Source organism: Montipora capricornis, chromosome 13, assembly GCF_036669925.1.
Source record: "Montipora capricornis isolate CH-2021 chromosome 13, ASM3666992v2, whole genome shotgun sequence".
Classification (NCBI taxonomy): Eukaryota; Metazoa; Cnidaria; class Anthozoa; order Scleractinia; family Acroporidae; genus Montipora; species Montipora capricornis.
The window spans coordinates 32,126,727-32,148,087 of NC_090895.1; the positions used below are offsets into that span (position 1 = coordinate 32,126,727).

Sequence of the window (21,361 nt, forward strand, 5' to 3'; positions counted from 1 at the left end):
GTGCATTTTCAAGTTTGATTATTCCTTGTTCCAGTTCTGTTCCCCACATTTCAGTTCCTTGATAATTAATAGACATTAACTGAAATGGCATAATCTGGTCCTCTAAAGCCAAAAAATAAGGAACTTCTTGACGTTTTTCTCATTGTAGCTTCACATGATATCTTATACATGTAGCATTCAATGCAGATGGTATCATTTTCCTTAATTAAGATTTTTTTTTTTTTAATCATTCTCTTTGATTTCTTCTTATAAATTTTCATTCCAGTAAAGAAAAAGAAAAAGTTTACCACCATGAGTTAACAATAAAGATTTGTCAATATTATTACCTCAGCAGTTGATGGTTTGTCCAACTCCTTAAATATGGCTTCCTGGTAAAAGCAACAGTCCAATATTTTTTGCTTAGATGTTGTTAAGTACTTCTGCATTCAATTCGTTATATCAGTTTACACTGAATCTACATTGACAATCTTCACTTTCAATTGACCCAACTGCTAAGGAACTGATACCACACAAAAAACCAAGCAAAGAACTTGTTTAAAGGATTTAAATTGAATAATTGTCATTTTTCCTAAAAATAAGACAACTCACATCCAACATTAAATGAACTTCCCCTTTTACAAAAGTACTTTTTAGTAACTTCATATACGTACCTGAAGATCGATAACATTAAGGATATTATTGACAACCAATGACAAGGTAATAAGTAAAAGAGACCACTGCCCAGAAAGCGTAACAAAAATTCAATTCATGGCTAAACCTAGTTCATTCTCCCCTGTGGAGCTAAGTGCTGGATGTACATTACATTCTTTTAAATTAACTTAAAGTATTAAAATTATATTACTTAACCTATCTGCTGAGTGTACATCTTTACAAATAGTAACTACTGTATTAAATTAATCTATGATGTGTCTTTTCAACTAATGCTGCTTTCTTTTAAAAGATACAAATTTGTCTGATGCAAGAGCCCCAATGATTCAGCGATGAAGACTTGTGCATAACTTCACTGATGTTGTTCAAGATTTGTCAAGGATTTTCAGAAAATAATTTCTACATGTACATGTGTTTGCAATGCAGTTAATTTAAAGTTTTAATACAAGAAGAAGGAAGAGTGATAAAGAGTGAGAATGAAAAATTGAAGACAGATGAAATCTGTCTTAAGTGCGATAACATCCTAAGTTAAGTATCTCTTTCAATCCTGTGATCTAAAAGTTCATTCTCCTAAGAATTGCCATAGATTTGTTTGTTGGCTAGTCATGAGAGTTTGGTTTTATATCAAATTAGAATAATCTCCCTTGCCTGATATGGTACATTTTTTAGCAACCAAACACAGGTACACTCTCTGAAATGCCAGCAAATGCATTAAATGAGTGTATGCTTCAGATTATGAGCTTTATATATTTGTTTAAGAGTTAGGACAATTTGACACTTTAAAAAACTCTGTCGGGATAGATCTCCAAAAGATTGGAGACAAATAGAAACAACCATTCATTATGATAATAACAATAATAATAATAATAATAATAATAATAATAATAATAATAATAAATTTTGTTTTTAATGAAATTAAAAGTACACGTAAAGTGGGATACAGGCTTTTCAGTGAATATGCAACTCCATCAACAGTGATATCACCTCTTTTGCTTTAATTTCTTTTTGTTTTCGTTCTTCTTTCTCTTTTTCTCTCCTCTGTTCTTCTTCCCATTCTCTTTTGATTCTCTCCTACAACACATTCATGTGGTCAAAAATACGCTTAAAAATATAGCTAGAAAGGAAGCTCTATAATACAGACGTGGTATTAAAAGCTTTCAAGAAGCATTGCTGTCATTAGACGTCATCAGGGCACACCAAAGCCAAGAAAGAGAGTGTTTATGTAGCAAAGCAAGTTTGACGCAGTGGTGAGAGCACTCGCCTCCCACCAAGTTCAAGCCCAGTTTCGATTCCCGGACCTGATGCCATAAGTGGGTTGACTTTGTGTTGGTTCTCTTCTCTGCTTCGAAGGTTTTTCTCCAGGTGCTTCAGTTTAAAAACCAGCTGATCCCAGCTGGCTGTAAGCTGTGTTCCAAGGTCACGCATGCACTGTATAGCGGCTGCCAGAGGCACCATAGTATGCTTTCAGTTCGACCTTGTTGAGCTGCGTCGTTGCTGTACTTTGCGACGACCACTAGTGAGACACATTATTATTAACATCATTATTCTTATCACCTCTTGTTCTTGTTTTTCTCTTATTTTTCGTTCTTCATCTTCTTTTTTCTTTCGAAACCTCTCCTGAGCAATTACTTCTCTCTCCAACCACAAGCGATGTTGAGTTTCCCTAAAACAAAATGTGTACATAATCATGGGATGGTAATAATACTTATTTATTACCACTGCCACAATCTCAAAAGAAAAGAGTTTTTTATGTAGCTCTGACATTTTCTATTGCACATGCGATCAAAATTCTCCCCTTTCTTCCCAACTATTTCTTAACCCTTCAAGCAAAAAGGCAACTCCAATTTCCCCCTGGTAAAGCTCAGATTAGGATTAAAAGTTACTGATATTTTGTGGTTTCTTAAGGTACCTCTCCTTTTCTTCTTCAAGTAAGCTTTTCTTTTCTTCTCTTTCCTTTGCTTCCAACTTGGCCCTGATAATAGAACAAGTCAGTTGTTAAAGGCATGTTGTGTCTACGGTTTATCTGGAAGGAAGAGAAAAAAAATTTCATCACAAGTGACTACAGTACATTGGGAGACAAATCAGAATGCTTGACTATTAGGACAAAGTAAAATGAACTTGTTATATACTGTACCTTAAGATTGGATCATTCTCTATTCTCCACTTCTCTATAATTATACAATGAATTGAATCAGGAAGTTATCATCTTACAGTGCCTTTCATAGACATTCAGAATCAGTGCAATCATTGATGAGGAACAGGTTAATAAGTCAAATTGGGCATTTTCATTGACTAATTTTAACTTTCATGAAAAGTGAAAGTGTTAATGGATTGTGATCTTTAGAGTCAGTATGTTTCTGAAAGATATAGGTTATAAATACTGTGTACATAGACGCTATTATCCCTGTTACTTGCAACTTTCTGTAACATAATTTCAACTTCCTGCTGCATTCAGTGTAAACTGTTTTTGCACTTATTATATATTGGTTTGTCAGATTAAAGTTCTGCCAGCCCTTCTCACCTAAAAGGCAATAACTACATGCACCTGGGTAGCAGAGGATGTAAAGTGCAGCTTGGAGGTGCAGGTTAGGGTTCCAGGTCATTGTTTTACCATAACTGAAACAACCCAAACTTACAAAAAATGCTAACCTTAATTTTAAACATTATTTTTTAGGCCTACAAATGATTTTCTTTTCCCAGTTGAGTTCAGTAACGCTCTTAAGTCTGTCAGGAATCTCACTTCACAAGATCAACTGTAAGAGTCATTCTAATAATAGTAAGTCTCGCTAGTTGTTATCGCAAAGTACAGCAATGATGCAGCTTGACAAGGTCAAACGGAAAGCATACGATGGCACCTCTGGCTGCCGCTATACAGTTCATGTGTGACCTTGGAGCACAGCTTACAGCCAGCTGGAATACGCTGTATGCTGGTTTTTGCTGATGGAGGAAAACCGGAGAAACCAGAGAAAAACCCTCAAAGCAGAGCACAAAACCAACCCACTTTGGTGCTCTCACCACTACACCAACCCTGCTAACTTGTACTTACAGCATGACTTTACTGTTGGCTTGCTGAGGTGATTCGACCTCTAGAGCCAATTGCCGAACGTGTCCGAAGGAGGAATAAGAGGCCAACTGCTGCAGTTGAAGGCAACCCAAGGGCTCCCTTTCCTATAACTTTCATAATTTTACGGTACAGAGGGGTGACTGTCACTTCTATCCCGTTTCAAGCACAACTAGTCCCCAGTAATAATGGTGCTCACTACAATAACCTCCAATTGCAACCTGCAGTTTGCACCCTCCACCTGGGTTGAAAACCAACTATTTCAGATCCAGTATATGAAAGACCAGCCACATTCTGAGACTGATATACATTTTGATCATAAGATTTTTGGGCTTCTTTGGCTGTTGTTGCTTTGTCCTCAGAATTTCCAGGACAAGAAAGAGGGCTGCAGTGCTGTACGTTTTTACCTTCAAGTTCTTCTTGCTCTCTCTTTTTTGCTGTTTGTTGCCTTTTCTGGCGTCGCCTTTCTTTCTTTACAAGCCTTCTAAACAGCTTATGACTGAAAAGAAAAGGAAAGAGAATAAATTTTATAGTTACCCATTATCCACTATGCTCGGAATAGCAAGAAGGTACCCACCTGAGCTTAAATTGGGCTTCCCTTTCCTTGATAACTTTATCATTGGATTCTTCTTCTTCGGCCGCCATCTTGTAATTTAGTTTAGTCACCAGGCTTCTTGTCAACAGAGAGTCATTTTCACACTCTTCCCAGACTTCTTTTAGAAAAACGGCGAGCTCGTTGACAACAAAAATGGCGTCTCTGTTAACGTCTGTTGTCCAGCTGGAAAAACACTATATTTCTTCGTTGTTCGTTCTAAAAAAACTTCAAATTTTGAAATAAGATAATTATCATTTAGAATGGCTACCTTGATAAACGGGCAACTGATTCTGGAAGAAGAATACGACGAAAACTACCAACCTACCGAGCAAGGTATCATGTTAAACAAATTTAAGCTTAAGAAGGATTATTTACTCAGGAGAAAAATATAAAAGCTTAGTTGTTAAATCAACTTCTGAGAATAATTAAAGGGCCATTTTTGAAGCAGTATCACTGAAATTGCTCCGCGGTTAATAACGAACGTGGAAGGTATAATTATATTATCTCTGCGTGGCCCTGCGGCTCGTCAGTCGCGTCGCGTGTCACTCAAGTAATACTCGTTTCATTTAATTAACTGCCGCGCCACTGAAGAAATACTGGTTTCAAAAGTGGCCCCTTATTTTTCTAAAAATCATTCATTCATCCCCTGTTTTGTTAGTTCTTCAGGTGGAATTGTCATTATCATTAATCACAGATCTAGATGTATCCAGGTTTTCAAATATTGGGGTCCTCTGGACCCCTTGTTGAAAAATTTGGGGGTCCATTGCAAAATTTTGGGGGTCTACCCGGAATTAATATCAACATGTGAAGCGTCACACAAAACAAAAATTTAGCATACTTCGCCGTCGCACGATAAGCAAACCAAATTATGCTGGAAATTCATTTGGAAAGCATGCAACAAACTGAACTTCGACTGAAATGTTTAATCATCCTTTGCAGATCGAAAGTGTCGCTGATTGTCTCGCGCTTAAAAAACAGCTCAGATCATGTCACGCAACACATGGGAAAAATCCGAAAATAACAGCTTACCTTGAAATTTAAGGAACTCGATCATTTTTCCGTTGTGAGAAATACGAATGTTCAATTTCCTTGTGAAATATGCCATTTGCATGTTTTTCCTGGAGTTTATAATTTGCATAAACATTTGATTTTTTTTCTGCGTCCAGTTGGACCCTTTGGTCTATGTGCCCAAAAGAAAAACGAGTGCGTCCCAGGACGCAATGATGCACTCTGGACACATCTCTGATTGATCATCTAACCTTTCCAACTGTAACTTTGAATAATATTGGGTGAATTTCCACTAGCACTGTTAACAGCGGTGTTGCAACTGTGTCAAATAGTTTCAAGTGGGACTGGCTACTTTCCTAAGATCATTGTCAGTTTGTTGCCAAGGCACCAGGCAAAATCAAAGCATATTTATAACAAAGTTTTCCAACTCTGAAAGCATGGTCTATCTCATGCACAATCAAATGTATTCAAGATATACCAATCATTTCAGCAGAACCCAGTCTGATGCAAGCCAGGAGGTTGTGTGAACAACGTTAAGTGTAACCTACCACAACTTGATCTACATGTAGTGTTACACTGGTGTTAACAGCAGCTGGTGTCAAGCGTTAGTGGGGCCTCAGCCATTATTATTGTGACATAGTGTCCAGGTGTCTGGTAGCTGACAGAATTTTTCCACAGTTTTGTTATCTCTTAAAAGTAATAATTTTTAGTTTATTTTATTACAGTCAAACCTCGATTATCCGGACTTTTTCTCTGGTCCCAATTTTGTCATGAATATTTATTAGTCATCATTAAGATCCCTAGCCATATTCTTTTTAAAACTACCGCGTTGAAAAGTAAAGTAAATGCGAGTGAAATTTCACGCTCTATTGGCTCGTTCGACAAACAATCTACACTGCATCACAAATGTTTATTCGCAATTATTATGTCCTTGAAGCGTACGCGATCTGTTCTTTCGATAAAAGATAAACAGGCAAGGAAAAGATCATGACGTTTGCCGACACGTGTACACCTGTATTCACAACGGACAGTAAAGATGTAGACCATATTGTTTTCCAAACGATTTGCAAATGTTTTGTTTCACGATTAAATGTCGCTTTCTTAATGTAATCAGTTTTTGTTTCTCATTAATATTCATATTCTCGATTATCCGGACCCTCGATTATTCGCACTATTTCGTCTGGTCCCAACGAGCCCGGATGATCGAGGTTCGACTGTACTGGATTCAGTGGATGTCAATCAGGCTGGTGTTGAGATTCAGGTCATATTTGCTGATAGGTTTCATGCAATATGGCCTACTTAATTTTGCTTTCTTAAAGGGCTGTGACTTTGTGCAATGCTGAATGATTCAGTACTCATAAAATATTTTTCTTGTATGCCTCAGAGATATTTGAGTATGCACAGTCAATTGGTATAGACCCAATCAAGGAGAGAGATCTCTTGTTTATAGCACGGGAAGGAATTGTTGCGCCTTTGCCTCCTGACTGGAAACCATGGTAAGTGACTCCTCATTAACATAATATTAAATTTAAAACAATAATGTTGTTTCATTTATTTCTGAATTCATGAAATGTATGACTTTTACTTTAAATTGAGAGCAAGTTAAGTTTTTTCAGTTTCCATGTACTGAAAATGTTGTAAGTTCAGCTTAACCCATTGACACCTCAAATGCCCTAGGATGCCTCCAGTTGACAGGGATGTAGCTAAGAATAATTTCATCCGATTGAAGGTTCTGTTGAGGCTGTAAGTTTGTTATCTGAGGATCAAAGGGACCGGTTAACAAGATTGTTCTCAGTGTATCGCAGCACCCGGCAGTTTCTTCAAGATCGCGTCAATACAGGGAAAGAGGAGGCATGCACAACAGTATTCCAAACAATGCTTTTGTTTCATTTCCAGTGTCTATAAGTTCTATTGATAATTCCATATACTAACAGATATTCAAAGTTCTTTTGTTGACACATCAAATGATTTTTAAATTTTGCAGAGAATAATTTGCGATCTTCTCAGTCACTTTGATAGACTGCCAAAATTCAGCTGGCGATCACTCCTTTCTCAAGCAGCAATTTTCAGCGGCAGGTGGCTTTAAGCGACATCCCTGAGTTGACAAGTAAAATCGTCTGGCGTTAGATGGAGTGAAATCTGTCAAGTCTCACTCTCAGGGGTCAATGGGTTAATAAAAGTTTTTTTTTTTCTTTATAGTCAAGATGCAACTGAAGAAATTTACTACTTCAACTTTCAAACTGGTGAGAGTGTGTGGGACCATCCCTGTGATGAATATTACAGAAATATGGTTATCGAGGAGCGGCGGAGAAGAAGCACTGCCGCTGCTGGTGCATCAACAAAAAAAGATAGCAAGAAGAAGGAGAAGAAAGGCAATGGCAAAAAGAAGTCACAAGAAGGAGCAATTAACCAAAAGGTACAAAGATATTTAAAAGTACTGTAAATAGCATTTATAATGAAAAAGTTATATTCTCCTATTTAACTTTGCCCTTTCAAGTTTCGATTTAACAAACAACAGGCAAAAATGAAATGTAATCAAACAAGGTTCTTTGATTTCGTGGCAAAATGCAAATTTCAGCCTGACCTGTACACTATGCGAAAACATCTATTAGGTGAAACAGAAAACTGGCTGGTTACTTCCTGCAAACAAATTTGTGCTGAGAAAATTGCAAAGAATTGCATCAAAACACAATTCATACCCTTTCAACCTTTCCAAGTACTCCACCCATTATGGTTCGTGTTCTTTCCCTACGCAGAGGAAAGACAGAAAGTTGCTTTTCATTCATTGACAACTACTTGTTTTTGCTTTTTCATTACCACGTTTATGTTGTGGTTCAAATCTTTCCCAACACCTCCACCAATGGCAATTTTGCTCCATCACTTCCTGTATAGTCAAGATAGGCAGTGTGGCCGAGTAGTTAGGGCGCTTGCCTTGAGATCTGGAGATCCCGGGTTCAAGACCCGCTCTGACCACTTGCTGAATTTGTTCCTGGTAATCCCTGGTTCAACTTCCCAGCTGCAGCGGTCAATTAAGTATGTATTGTATAAACCCCAAACAACCCACCATTCCTCAGTCTACTCTCATTGACTGATGACCTTCACCCTTTTACTTTTATCATCCCATTTGATCGTTCAAACAGAATTTTTGTAGTTCACCAATCTAATATGCTATTGTTTCCTGTAGCCTCTTGGTGCTGGTTTGGCACCACTGAAAGGAGAAGGTAGTTTGGCACCATTGGGGCGACCACTAGGGGCAAGCACCCCTACTGGAGGGACACTTGGCGGAGGATCTCTTGGGAGGAGCTTACTAGGAGGAAGTTCCCTTGGAAGTTCTCTTGGAAAGAGTTCTTTAAATGGAAGCTCAACCACAGGGGCCAAACCTGGACTTGGCTCAACTGGAGGAAGGTTTCCAACGGTAGCACAACAAAAAGATCCTTTTCAACAGGCTCCTCTTGGTGGCATCAAAGACCCTCCTGAGGTGAGTAAAACATGGATTATTTTTGGGTGTTTGTTTTGTTTTGTTGAAGTATATTCCCAAGCCCCTGCACTAGAGGATAATTATGTTCATTTTCCTTTTGTTATTCTTGTTTTTTATTTGTGAAAGTCAAGCTCCCAAAATCAAATTGAATACAGATATTAAAATTTACATTGTCTTTACTCACAAATAATTATTGTTCTATATCACCACCGTAGTAGTGTGATTGAAGTATGCCTTTCCGAATTTGCGTACCTGAATTCCAAACTTTGGTTCTTAAATTTCTTACCATGCCTTTAGAGAAGGTTACCTGAGATTGTTATTGGTCTTGTGAATAGAGCAGTTTTCAAATAACTGTCGAAAGTAATTGTGAAATTGCAATTGCTACATGTAGTGATTGGTTTAAAAATTTCATGCCAGTCTATCAACCAATGAAAAGGAAAACCAAAACTAACTTGCACGCGGTTTTCTGTCCCGCGCTTTGAGCAAGTTACGTGTAATTGCAACGAATTTGGATTGGTTCATTGGGCTGTTTGCACCTGCTATGATTTGTTGAAGCAATTACTTCGGTATTTGTTTTACAACACTCAATTGATAACCGCTCTATTCTACAGAGATTGTCATCTGATAAGGATAGGTTTGGTGGAGGCATAAATGAAGGAAGTGGAACAATAACCTTAAGCACTGGTTTGGGTGATAACATCAATCTTAATTTTATGACTGGATTGTCAGATGATGAAGAAGGACAGGAGGTAATTTAGTCAAAAATAATTATATGATTATTTTTTGCGCAGCTGTGCAAATGTTGGAGAGGCCAATGTTTTTGTAATGTTCACAAATTGAACTGCGTTGTTGATTTTGCAAACAAAATTGTTGATGTGATAAAATGCTGTTTGCAATTTCAAAACTATTTTTTGAACATCAGTATTCAATGTTTGTGTTCATCCATATTTTATTTTACGTATGTGCAAGTACAGTAAAGCCCTCTTATGGAAAAAAATAACCAAAAAAGAATCTCTGTTTCAAGAAAAAATAATAGGTTGTCAGATACATGTATATGTACAACTATCTGATATAAATTATTTTTCTTGGTTTAAATATGCTTTTTGTTAAATAGTGATTGTTATTAATAATATTGAGCACTTCAATTTGAATTATGATATGTACATTGCTTACTTCATGATCCAATGACTTCATGCCCTTTACATGTACATTTCTTCAGCAATCAGAGAAAGTCAAGTGTTTGTAATTTGACAATAGGGAAGACCGGGAGTTCCCTACAATAAAACCTTGCAGCCACCATTTAACACCAACCCTACTTTCATACCCCTCCCTCCCTTTGCTTCATTTCAGAACTGTTTCGGTTTCATTATTTTACTTTTTGTACTTGCATCTTTGTTTTATGCAGAGTGATTTTGGAAGACCAACTCTTAATCTTGGCATGCGTGATATTGCTAACCTAGATTATGAAGTAAGTGTTATGTGGTAATTTCAGTGGAAGAACATAGAAATAAGAGAATTGAGCTAGAGGTGCTTTTAGGTCATACCTTGTTTTGTTATTTTGAATTATGCAAATTGTTTGTCTCAATAGGAGTCAGAAATCGAGGAAACTTCAAATCTCAATGCACCAGCCACGCCATCCATGAGTGACATGGATGATGGGGAAGAAGTGGTGAGTCTACAGATGAGAGCATATTTTGTACATGTTGACTTTATGACCTTTAACACTTCTGTCCCTGAGGAATTCCCTATTGACAAACAACATGGTCTGGCATTAGTCCGATTAAAATCTGTAAGCGCCTCCCTTAGCCTCCCTTAGAACTGCATGAGTTGATGTTCATTTGTTCACCTTTAACCAATTGACTTCTGAACCCACTCCCCCCATGGACGAGTAAAATTGTCTGGTGTTGAAGAGAGAGTAAAATCCATCAAGTCTCACTCCCAGGAGTCATTGGGTTAAAAACGTTCAATTTACATCCAGGATTTCAAGTCACAAGATGCACTAATATTTGCATTTTAAGTTATGATTTTTGTAAGATTATTGTTTATGTTTATTTGAGGAGTAGCGTTAAGAGGACACTTTGTTGCCTTTATTACATAACTTTATTACACTCTACATTTCTAGACACAAGTGAACTTAAAGTTGTGTAGGCAAGTGTAATCTTGAGGACACCAGGTTACTTGGATTGAGTTCTTGTAGCTTTTATAAAAGTTTATCTCAATCATATAGCATTTCCACTGAATTTTGGCAAACTTGAACTTGAATGTGAACTTTTTTGTGATTTTGTTTTTTCACTTCAGGACTTTGGTATCAACAGGACCTTGTCTGACAGGCTGGAGGGAATGAGTGCTGAACTTCTCAGTCCAGCAGTCAGGGGCACAACTAAGGTGCCACTTGCAAATTATCTTTTTTTTTTTACTGCATGTGTTAATGTCACCACAGGTGCATGTTTCAACACTCTCATTTTTGCAGGCCCAGACTGGTGGTACTGCAGCTCTCAGCAGTAATCAGAAAACAGTTACCAGTGTTATAAATGACAGCTTACTGCAAGATACAAATATTGCAAGGTAAACATCAGCAAAACTATCTAAACTGTTGGTTGTAATAACAGTGATCAACCAATTAGGGTGAGAATCCTAACTGAATAGGGCTGCCATAGACTTACATTTGTGTAAGAAATTAATGCCATTCATAAGTAACAACCAAATTGATGTTGCCTTGTAACTCATATACATGTAGGGAAGATATCATTGACATCACCTATTATCATCAATGTGCCAACCAGAGCCTCATTGGCTGTCGAAACAAAGGATCTTTTGTTCCTGTGGTTGGAACATTTGAATAACAAAAGCGATGCTTGTAAACCGATATCTTCACTATATGTATGTGCAAAATAAAAAGAACGTTTGGTTTATTAATTTCATCAGTGTATTTAGCAAACAGCTGTGGGGTGTGGTTCTTATTTACCAGCTTGCTACATGTATTCTAAGAACTTAAATAAGATTTTAAAAATTGTCTTTATACATTTGTTTAATAATTTAAGTTTTGTTTACTTAAAATAGTAATAAAGTGGGTGATGCAAAAGCAGACCAGAATGATGATGACAATAGGGTACAGAGAGCCATGTTACAGGCACACGCTGCAGAGAGGTACAGTTCTGCTCGATGATTTGCATTTGAATGGTGTTATCCTTAGAATTAAAAGTTTGAATCACCTTTTACAGCAAAGAAAATTGCTCCAAGGGAAAACAACTAGCATCGGTCTTAATGGTCTTTCTTAGGTAATTCAAGCCACAGATTCAGAAATTAGAACCATTTTTAAAACACCATGATTGGAAAGGATTTCTTTTGTGGTCACAGCAACACCATTGGAAAGGGTTTCTTTTGTGGTCGCAGCAAAGCTATAGATTTTATTATAGCATAGCTCCATGCTGAGGGTACACATGTGGAGCACCATGGGTAAGAAAATATGGTAACCCATCTCTGCGAGAGAATTTGGTTTTAGTCACTGTACGATTGCCCCTCCATGTATGCCAATGTGACCAGAATCATGTGACCGTATCACGGGCTCAAATTTAGAGCTCATCATGGTCAGCGGTTTTTTTTTAAGTTGACCACTGACCAGGTACTGGGTTTAGATTGGATCGCAGGCTCAAGCCAGGTTTACTTACTGTAAGAATAAATAACCTGGGAGCTCTGCTTGTAGGCTTGGTTTAAATCTATGTATTTGTAACCTTTATTATGTGACAGAAGAGCATCTCAGCAAAGAGAACAAGAAGCAGCACAGGCACAAGAACAACAGAGGTGATTTATGTGCAAAAAAAAAACCAATTTACTACACGTTTTGAGCAAATTCACTCTGATGAAGGGCTAACACTTGAAACATCAGCTTTTGAATTTCTTTACGGTGGTCAATTTGCCATATCAACTCAGTTGATAAACCTATTTCGCTATTTCACTTTCCCACTAATGTACAGATTAGCACCACAGTTTCTTTAGGAACTATGTATGAACCCCCTTATTACATCTTTGTTGAGGCTTGAAGGTACATACCTAAAGCTTCCAGTGGTCAAAGTTATACTGCAAAAAAATAGGAACAGAGGTTTAAAAATTCCCTCCGGTATGCTTCAATTTTGAGATTAACCTTAAAAAAAATCTTTTTTATCTCTGTCAAGCAGTCGTAGTGAATCAAAACTGGACTATTGAAAGAATTTTATTCGTGCCTCCACAGGCTGGCAAAAGAAGCAGCAAAAACCATTGAAGAGATGAGAAAGACTACTGAGAAAGAACTATCTGAAGCCAAGCAGAAACTACAGAAAGAAAAAGAAGATGCCTTAAAAAAGCTGAAAGAACAATACCAAAGGGAACAGGATAGCGAGGAAGAGCGCTTAAAGAAAGAACATGATTCTGTCATGAAAACACTTGGAGACAAAGCAAGAGAAGATGCCTTGGAAGAGGAAGCCATGCTTCAAGAGGGCAAACAGGATGCCATGAGAAAACTCAAACAACAAATACAAAGGGAACAGGATGAAGAAGAAGTTGCATTAAGAAAACAGAAGGAGGAGGCTGTGCAACTCCTTAGAGAGGAACTGCAAGTATGCATTATGAGAGTTTTACCCCATCACTCCCAATATCTGAAAGCCACTTGTCCTAACTGATGATCATAAATTGGTTTGACATTTTTCCCAAGAATGTAACATTGTGTCAAGACATCATCCTGTAGTTATTTAAATTAACCTTTCTTTTGGAATTTGTAGGGAAATGTTATGCTTATTGATGACTCCAGGCCCCACTTAATCAAAGACCACCCAGAGTATAAAATCTACTTTATATTGAACATTGACCAAGGTTTTACAGTGCAACGCATCTTACTGTGGCCACCCAACAAACTTTCACATTTGACAACTACATCTAAATAAATTATGTCAACTCAACAACCTATGCAACGCTGTTCAACTTACAACCGTGCGAACCTTGCAAGGAGGCGTGACTGTCAATCAAATTCACACACCCTGATGGGTGGATAATTTGTGAAAAAAACTTTGTTAGGTGGCCACAGTAAGGTGCATTACACTGTAATATGTGCCTTTACTTTGATGTGCCTAGAGTGTGCATATTATTCATGGTTATGTTCGTGCATGTAAATACTGAAATCTTTGCACAGATTAAAATGGTTTGAGTGGTGACTCATCTACCAGCTAAAGTTATCCGTCCTTTGAAAAACTTTGTGTGGCCGTGGGTTAATTATTATAATCTACTTACTGATGGTGCAAATGTTATTTTGTTGAACTTTTACTGCAGGAACAAGAAGAGGTTGAGAATGAAAGGATGGCAGAAGAGCAGGAGAAGGTCTTAAGGAAGATGAGGGAAACATTTGCAACTGAATTGGAAGACAAAAAGATAAAACTAAAAGATGAACAAAAGCAATCTTTAGAAGAGCTGACTGACAAACAAGAGAAAGAGAAAGAGGCGGTTTGTAGATGTCATTTTTGACTTCTGCTTGGCAATTGCTGAAGGAAATCAAAAAGGATAATTTAGTTTCAACTTAAACATGATCCTCTAATAAAAATAATTATTTTAGTGTTCATGGCCAATGATGAGATCATGTGAAGATTTCCAGTACAAAATGGAACGTTCAAGTGGCCATACTCCAAAATGCACAGATTTCTGTTTTTTTTTTTTCCTTGAACAAAATTGTTCAGGAGGCAGTGTGGCCCAGCGGTTAGGGCGCTTGCCTTGAGAACCGGAGATCCCGGGTTCAAGACCCGCTCTGGCCACTCGTTGAATTTGATCCTGATTGTCCCTGGTTCAACTTCCTAGCCGCACTTGTAAATAGCCAACTGGTTTGCCTCCGGCCAGTTGGGATTCTTAACAGTTGTTGTTGTTGTGTTCTGTTGTTTCGTTGATTGTTTCATTGGCCCTGAAAAGCCCCTATGGGGAGTGGTCAATTAAGCATGTATTGTATGTATGTATTGTATAGAGGAGGGTCATTGTGGTGCAATGGTTAGTGCACTTAATTCTCAACCTGGCAGTTAGTCATTTAAGGTTTGGCTCTGTGGCCATTTTTTTGTTAGACGGAACACATTGTCCCACGCTCTCTCTGACTTGTCCTAGATGTTAATGGATACTAAGGGACATCTCTACGATGGGTTAACAGCATTGTCACAAATTATTTTGTTTCGTGTTACTAATTTTAGCATTATATATAAGCTGAAGTCATTTGATTGTCTTCAGTAGATCATTTTACTTGTATGCATAGTTAACTGGCCTATCAATGAAAGTGAAGCTCTAATGGACCTTGTTTTGATAAAAAGTGCCTTGCTTTTCTTATGTAAATTCCAACTAATTAGCTTGAGAGCAACATCATTTTATATAAGAAAAGCAGGGAGGTGTGTATCATGACAAGGTCAACTCCACCCTCACTTTCATGTTAAGGCCAGGCCTCGATTGTTCAAAAGGCAGATAATGCTATCTACCGGATAAGTCACTACCCTGCGGATAAACACTAGCAAGACCAAATATTGATTTATCCAGTGGATAACACTATCCTCCCTCGAACAATAATTGGGGCCAGATAACTAAGGACATAACTGTAGAAAGGTCAATTCACTTTTTACAGTAAATTTGCAAAGGAAGATTGAAATTTTGTCATTTGAGTTGGCGAAACATTTTGACATCAACTAGTCACTGATTTTCTCTTTTCTCAGGCCTTGGAGGAACTGCAGCAGAACAATGAATATGAACTCCAACAATTAAAGACAGAGTTGGCTGAGAAACATGAGAAAGAAATTCAAAAATTAAAGACCGATCTTGAAAGAGCACAAAGTAGCGAGCTTGCTGCTGCCAGAAAATCAGTGGTAGAATCCAGAGCTAACCTGACAATGAGCTTGGACTCACTGGATGTTGAGGTGCATGAAAACATTAAACATTGTTCCACAAGTGTTCTTGATAAGGGAGAGTTTTCTAGTCCAAATCTTGGCTTTCTGGCCGACTCCTGTCTCAAAAATTCAACAGCATCAAAAGAGTTTGGAGAAAGAACAATGCAAATTATGTTGCCAAATAGCATTACAAATTCTGAGGGAGGGAACGGTTTGAGGAGGAGAAGGTTGGTCAAAGGTGCAGGGGAATGCCAACGTTTGCATTGTACGTTTTTACCACAATTGCTTGTAATCTCGCAATCTGATCGGCTAATTTGCCATTAGACAATGTGGCTCGCATCAATTATTTGTCATGCAATGTAATAGCAATCAGGAATGCTAATTTTGGTAAATAAACAGATCATATTGTGAGAAAGTTATGGACAACGCTTGCTCTTTTTCTGGTCACACTCTGAAGTAAACACTTTCTTTGGCAGTGAATATTGTGTTAAGTGCCTAGTGAGTCCACAACAATTTGACCACTGTCAGATGATGAATATCGTTGTCGATAACAGTACAGACAATGCTGAACCACTTTCAATTTGTTAAGTACACATGTACCAGTAAGAATGAAACTAACCAGGGATTTTTGCCAACAGACAGCTCATTGAAAATCTGATATTTTTTCTGCTAGGCTCAACAAGACTTTTCCAAAAAGAAAAAGGAATTGGAAGAAAAATATGAGGAACAGCTGGTAAAGAGTGTTTTGTAGAACAAGGTTTAGAATATCTTCTATAAAAGAAATGAAGAAGACAGGACTATTGATTTCTCCAGGGTGCAAACTAAGTTCAGGGACCATGGTGGGGTAAGGAAGGGGGTGGCACAGTAATGAGAGAACTCACCTCCCTTTAGTGTGGTCATTGATATCCTTTACTGTAGGTGGATTGAGTTTGTTAGGATCCCACAGGTAGAGCTAATATGCTGGTAGTAATAGCTGACTGTACTAGTTAACAATTAGACCCGTAGCCCGCAAGGGCTATGGATCAATAGCCCATGAGGCAAAGCCGAATGGGCTATTGACCCGTGGCCCTTGAGGGCGAAGGGTCTAATTGTTTTAGTATCACCCGACTAGTTGGACAGAAAAGGCAATAATGAAGTTAGCAAACGCAAGTTGAAGAAATATTTATTTGGGCGGGATAAAATGAAAGAAAGCGTTACGCTTTTCGATACTCAAGGACTATTACTAATAGTCATCTAGTAGCGTAGCCAATCAAAATGCAGGATTTGCATTAGTCCACTAGTTGGGTGGTACTAATGACAAGTAGTTTGCAAGACTTAGAGTGTGCATTGCCTTATTGGGATTTTTTGCAGGAATCTTTACATAGTGATTATGAGAAGAAGATTTACAGACTTAAGCAAGACTGGAAAGAGAAGGTGCTTACTGTAGACCCACAGAAATTTGCACAATACAATCATTGAAATTCCCTCACTTAAAAGGAGGAGTAATCAAAATCAACAAAAATGCCAAAGAAACAAATTTAAGGAGGCAATCAGTTGGTAATTTAATTGTGTAACACCAAGAAGACATGTGGGAAAAAAACCTGACCAAGCGTATGTTTCATTAATTTTTTTTGGCCGATTTGGCTCATAGGGGTTACATCTAGTTTCTTGTGTTTCACACAGGTTTACAACTAGTTTGCAGTCTGTCACAATATTTATTATTTATACACAGCTTTATTGATTCCAGAACCACCGAAGACACATTTGATTATAGCGCATGTGCACACAAATCCAGCTAGCTCTCTAACCACACATCCATACATCCTTAATTGACCACTCCCCATAGGAGCTTTTCAGGGCCAATGAAACACAATCATAGCAGAACAGCTGGCTGGAGGCAAGCTAGTTGGCTATTTACAAGTGCAGCTGCGAAGTTGAACCAGGGACTACCAATTTTACAAATTTAACCAGTGACCAGAAGGTGTCTTGAACCTGGGATCCCCAGATCTAAAGCCAAGCGCCCTACCACTGGGCCGCACTGCCTCATCCACTCCACTCCACTCCACTCCACTCCACTCCATTCCTTCTTCACGTGTTTAATACTGTCTCAACATCTCTCAGTTCTGATTTGGACCACCGTAAAACAGCTCTCCTTATGAGACAACAAAAATGATCATTTGTCTTTGATGTACATTTTGTCCAAAGGGAAAGTCCAAGGTTGAAGGGGAGGTAACATTGTTCCTTTTCTGGCCACTTGACAGGAAACAAAGGAGAGGTTTGACTTGAGCGAGAAATGGGAAAAAGAGAAGAAAAACCTGACAGAAGAACAAAAGAAGGAGATGAGCAAACTTCAGCAGGACATGGAGGATAGAATGAACGACCTACAGCGTGAGCGAGATCAAATGGTGAGTTTTACTAAAACCGAGAAGAAGAGAGAGCCTAGCAGGAAGTTGTTGAATTCAAATCATTGTCCTTGACATGGCCATATTCAAATGGCGTACTTAATTATTGAAACTCTTGTTTTTTTCATTGATGTTTCATGATGTGTTTACTGTCAGGAGGCAAGGTTTAATCAAGAAAGAGAGAATCACCAGAAACAGCTTGATGAGCTTGACGAAAAAGAGGAGGAATTATCAGCAAAGGTAGCAGTTGCTCAGTATTTTGTGAAGTTTAGTTATTGATTTTAGTAAATAGCTGTGGTGGGTAGGAGTGGTTTTTGATGGTAAAAGTTGAAAGTAATCGTGATTGCCCTGGGACTGTATTTTTATTGGCTTCATATTTTTGGCTCCTCACCTAGTCACGCTCTTCATGTCGGTTGCATGTCTGTTTGGCTTCAATTGAGTTGTCAGTCTTTGTTGTAATTGGCAAGTGTACACAAACATGTGAACCATGAAATAACACCAAAAGCTTTATTTAAATGATAAATTGTTCTGTTACGACACGGGCAAACTCGGAAAAATCTTGGATTGCACCAAAAAGGAGGAAAAGTCCTTCCTGTTGCTACTTCGGATGTTCTACTGTTGCATCCAACACCATAAATTAAAGAAAAAAAAAACTTAGTTCCATGGCACCCGCTACCAGGGATAAGTATCAAAGTTAAGAATGCACGAGACTAATAAAATAAGCCATGATCACAAACCCCCAACTTCTAAAACATTATTGTGATTCCTTACGTTTTAGAGAAGAGAACTAGATGAGAATCGCCAGCATTTAGAGGAGGAGAGAACACTTGTTGTTCAACAAAGAGAGGTAGCAAATAACCTGTAATTATTGTCTCGTTGGCTTGAAATGCCTGTCGTTTGAACATCGTTACTGTCAATAAGTCTTTCTGCTTAAGTTGTGTATCAAACCTTGATGATCTTTCTAACTAACATTCATAAGTAAGTAGTTGTAGGCATCCTTCTGTCTCGAGAGACAATGGTATTTGCCATGTAGTCATTGGGACTGCTGAGAGCAGCGTCTCAAATGGCTCAGCAACCCGATCCTTGCATGGCAGTCTCTGCCGCAGTGGGCACACAAACTCAGAGTGCAGGGTGTCCGCTGCATTCTCCTCCCCTGCTTTCCTCCTTTCTCTCCTTTCCTTCAGCTTTAAGATCCTCTTCTCTTCACCCATCTTGACCCCACTACTGACAGCGTGGCGCCAGCAATCCCGATCAAGTGCAAGCGCCTCCCAGCTCTTTGCGTCAATGCCTGTTAGTTTCAGGTCACGCTTGCAGACATCCTTGAAACGCAGTGCTGGCCGACCTATTGGGCGGCATCCTGTAGCCAGCTCACCATACAAGAGGTCCTTTGGTATACGGCCGTCCTCCATGTGACGTACATGACCAAGCCAACGGAGTCTATACTTGCAAAGCTTGAGATGCATGCTAAGAGAGCCTGCTTTCTCCAGCACGGCAACATTGGTGACTTTGTCCTGCCATGTGATGCCCATGATCCGTTGCAAGCAGCGCTGATGGAAGCTTCCCAGGCGGTTCTCCTGTCTAGCGTATTTCGTACAAGACTCGCTGCTGTACAGTAAGGTACTGAGGACGCATGGTATACCTTGAGCTTGGTATTCAAGGTCAGCTGACTGTTTTCCCACACCCTCCGGTTCAACTTAGACAAAACAGCGCCAGCCTTAGTGATGCGCTTGTCAATCTCTGAGTCGAGAGACAAATTGCTGGACACACCAGAGCCAAGGTAGGTGAAACGATCAGTGACTTCAAGGACCTTGCTTTTGATGCTGATAGTTTGAGGAGCTGGGACGCTCTGGACCACGACGTTAGTTTTCTTGATGCTAATTATCAGGCCGAATTCCTAGCAAGCATGGGCAAACCTGTTAATAAGGTGTTGACGTCCTTCCTCGGTGTGCGCAATCAGGGCCGCTTGCTCAGCAAACAGCATTTCTCTGAGGAGGAAAATCTGGACCTTGATCTTTGCCTTCAGTCGGGACAGACTGAACAGTTTCCCCTCACTCCTGGTGTGCAGGTAGACCCCCTCCTTGGAGTGCTGAAAAACATTGTTCAGCAATAACGAGAAGAAGATGCTGAACAGAGTCAGCGCAAGGACGCAACCTAGCTTTACACCACTCATGAACTTGAAGGGCTCTGACGAGGCACTGTTGTAGCTCACTGTGCCCTGTATTCCATCATGAATGCGATGTAGAGTGGCATCTGTTGTTCGCGGCATTTCTCTTGCAGTTACCGAATGGAGAAAATCATATCGACCATGGAACGCTCCACCCTAAAGCCACATTGAGACTCAGGACGAACGCGGCTGGCAAGGACTTGCAGGCGAGACAGTACTACACGAGCAAAAACCTTGCCTACGATAATCAGCAAAGATATGCACTGGTAGTTGTTACAAACACTGCGGTCGCCCTTGCATTTGTACAGCGTGACGATCTTGGAGTCACGCATATCCTGAGGTACCTTCCCTTCGCTCCAGCAAAGGCACAGGAGTTCATGAAGTGAGGAAGATGCGTCTCCTGCAGGGCTGTGATGTCGACGTTCAGTCTTAGCAGTTCGCGGTCTATAATAGCTGTCTTGCGGGCGTCATCAACTGCTTTTAGGTCCTCGGTCAATCCAATTCGCATGGTTCTTACATTCCAACTTGCTATTCAAAGAGTTGGAGTCTTCGTTGCATTGTTACTGTGTTTGCCTGGTGCAGGGTTTAAGGATCCACTTGTCGATCTGATGAGCTTTAAGTCCACACCCACTGAAGCAGACGGATCGTGGCGAGTCAACACCTTGCTTGGTGGGGGTTGCCCAGGTTAAGGCGGGCGATAGCTGACCAGGGGGATACGATCATCCCTCCCACCGTCGAAGACAACCCGTAGCGTCCAACTCTACGCCAATCGAGCGCGGACTTGTAACTTGTAACTGCTGTCTTCCGCGTTGTGCTCTCACATTCATATTGTTGTTCATATTGGTGCTATTACATTCACGTTGCTATTACATTCATATTGTTGCAATTATGGTAACTGTCATTAGTCTTATGACTATTAGTATTTTCATTTTTGTATTTTTGCCTTTCTCTAGCCTCGTCATCTTTTTTTTTTTGTTTTCCTATGGGTCCATGACCCCTTAAAAAGGAACCTGCACTAAAACAACAAAATAACTTTAAACCACAGAACATAATGTTTACAATTAGAATTGTTCAAACTTTTTCCAGTGAAAGTGTTTGTATTCGAGAAGAATGAATTTCAAACGCTTGTTTTGGCTTTCAAATTTGCCGGG

General features: G+C 39.1%; 2 protein-coding genes across 2 annotated transcripts in view; one reads left to right on the forward strand and one right to left on the reverse strand.

The window, feature by feature from the left end:
- The window catches only part of LOC138029313 (U2 small nuclear ribonucleoprotein auxiliary factor 35 kDa subunit-related protein 2-like), a 15,968-nt gene extending 11,504 nt beyond the window's left edge, over positions 1 to 4,464 (reverse strand). Inside the window, exons 1-7 of the mRNA XM_068877046.1 lie at positions 4,287 to 4,464; positions 4,117 to 4,208; positions 2,783 to 2,816; positions 2,558 to 2,620; positions 2,203 to 2,311; positions 1,633 to 1,719; positions 327 to 368 (exon numbers count right to left, since the gene is read on the reverse strand). Coding sequence (XP_068733147.1) covers positions 327 to 368; positions 1,633 to 1,719; positions 2,203 to 2,311; positions 2,558 to 2,620; positions 2,783 to 2,816; positions 4,117 to 4,208; positions 4,287 to 4,354 — 495 coding nt within the window. The 5' untranslated portion in view covers positions 4,355 to 4,464. The remainder of the gene's footprint in view (positions 1 to 326; positions 369 to 1,632; positions 1,720 to 2,202; positions 2,312 to 2,557; positions 2,621 to 2,782; positions 2,817 to 4,116; positions 4,209 to 4,286) is intronic.
- LOC138029311 (centrosomal protein of 164 kDa-like) overlaps positions 4,408 to 21,361 on the forward strand; it is a 24,897-nt gene continuing 7,943 nt past the window's right edge. Inside the window, exons 1-19 of the mRNA XM_068877044.1 lie at positions 4,408 to 4,637; positions 6,697 to 6,808; positions 7,512 to 7,728; positions 8,497 to 8,790; positions 9,402 to 9,539; positions 10,196 to 10,258; positions 10,379 to 10,459; positions 11,089 to 11,175; positions 11,261 to 11,355; positions 11,851 to 11,937; positions 12,538 to 12,591; positions 13,019 to 13,382; positions 14,089 to 14,259; positions 15,495 to 15,695; positions 16,339 to 16,398; positions 17,016 to 17,078; positions 17,906 to 18,049; positions 18,203 to 18,286; positions 18,825 to 18,893. Coding sequence (XP_068733145.1) covers positions 4,565 to 4,637; positions 6,697 to 6,808; positions 7,512 to 7,728; positions 8,497 to 8,790; positions 9,402 to 9,539; positions 10,196 to 10,258; positions 10,379 to 10,459; positions 11,089 to 11,175; positions 11,261 to 11,355; positions 11,851 to 11,937; positions 12,538 to 12,591; positions 13,019 to 13,382; positions 14,089 to 14,259; positions 15,495 to 15,695; positions 16,339 to 16,398; positions 17,016 to 17,078; positions 17,906 to 18,049; positions 18,203 to 18,286; positions 18,825 to 18,893 — 2,457 coding nt within the window. The 5' untranslated portion in view covers positions 4,408 to 4,564. The remainder of the gene's footprint in view (positions 4,638 to 6,696; positions 6,809 to 7,511; positions 7,729 to 8,496; positions 8,791 to 9,401; positions 9,540 to 10,195; positions 10,259 to 10,378; positions 10,460 to 11,088; positions 11,176 to 11,260; positions 11,356 to 11,850; positions 11,938 to 12,537; positions 12,592 to 13,018; positions 13,383 to 14,088; positions 14,260 to 15,494; positions 15,696 to 16,338; positions 16,399 to 17,015; positions 17,079 to 17,905; positions 18,050 to 18,202; positions 18,287 to 18,824; positions 18,894 to 21,361) is intronic.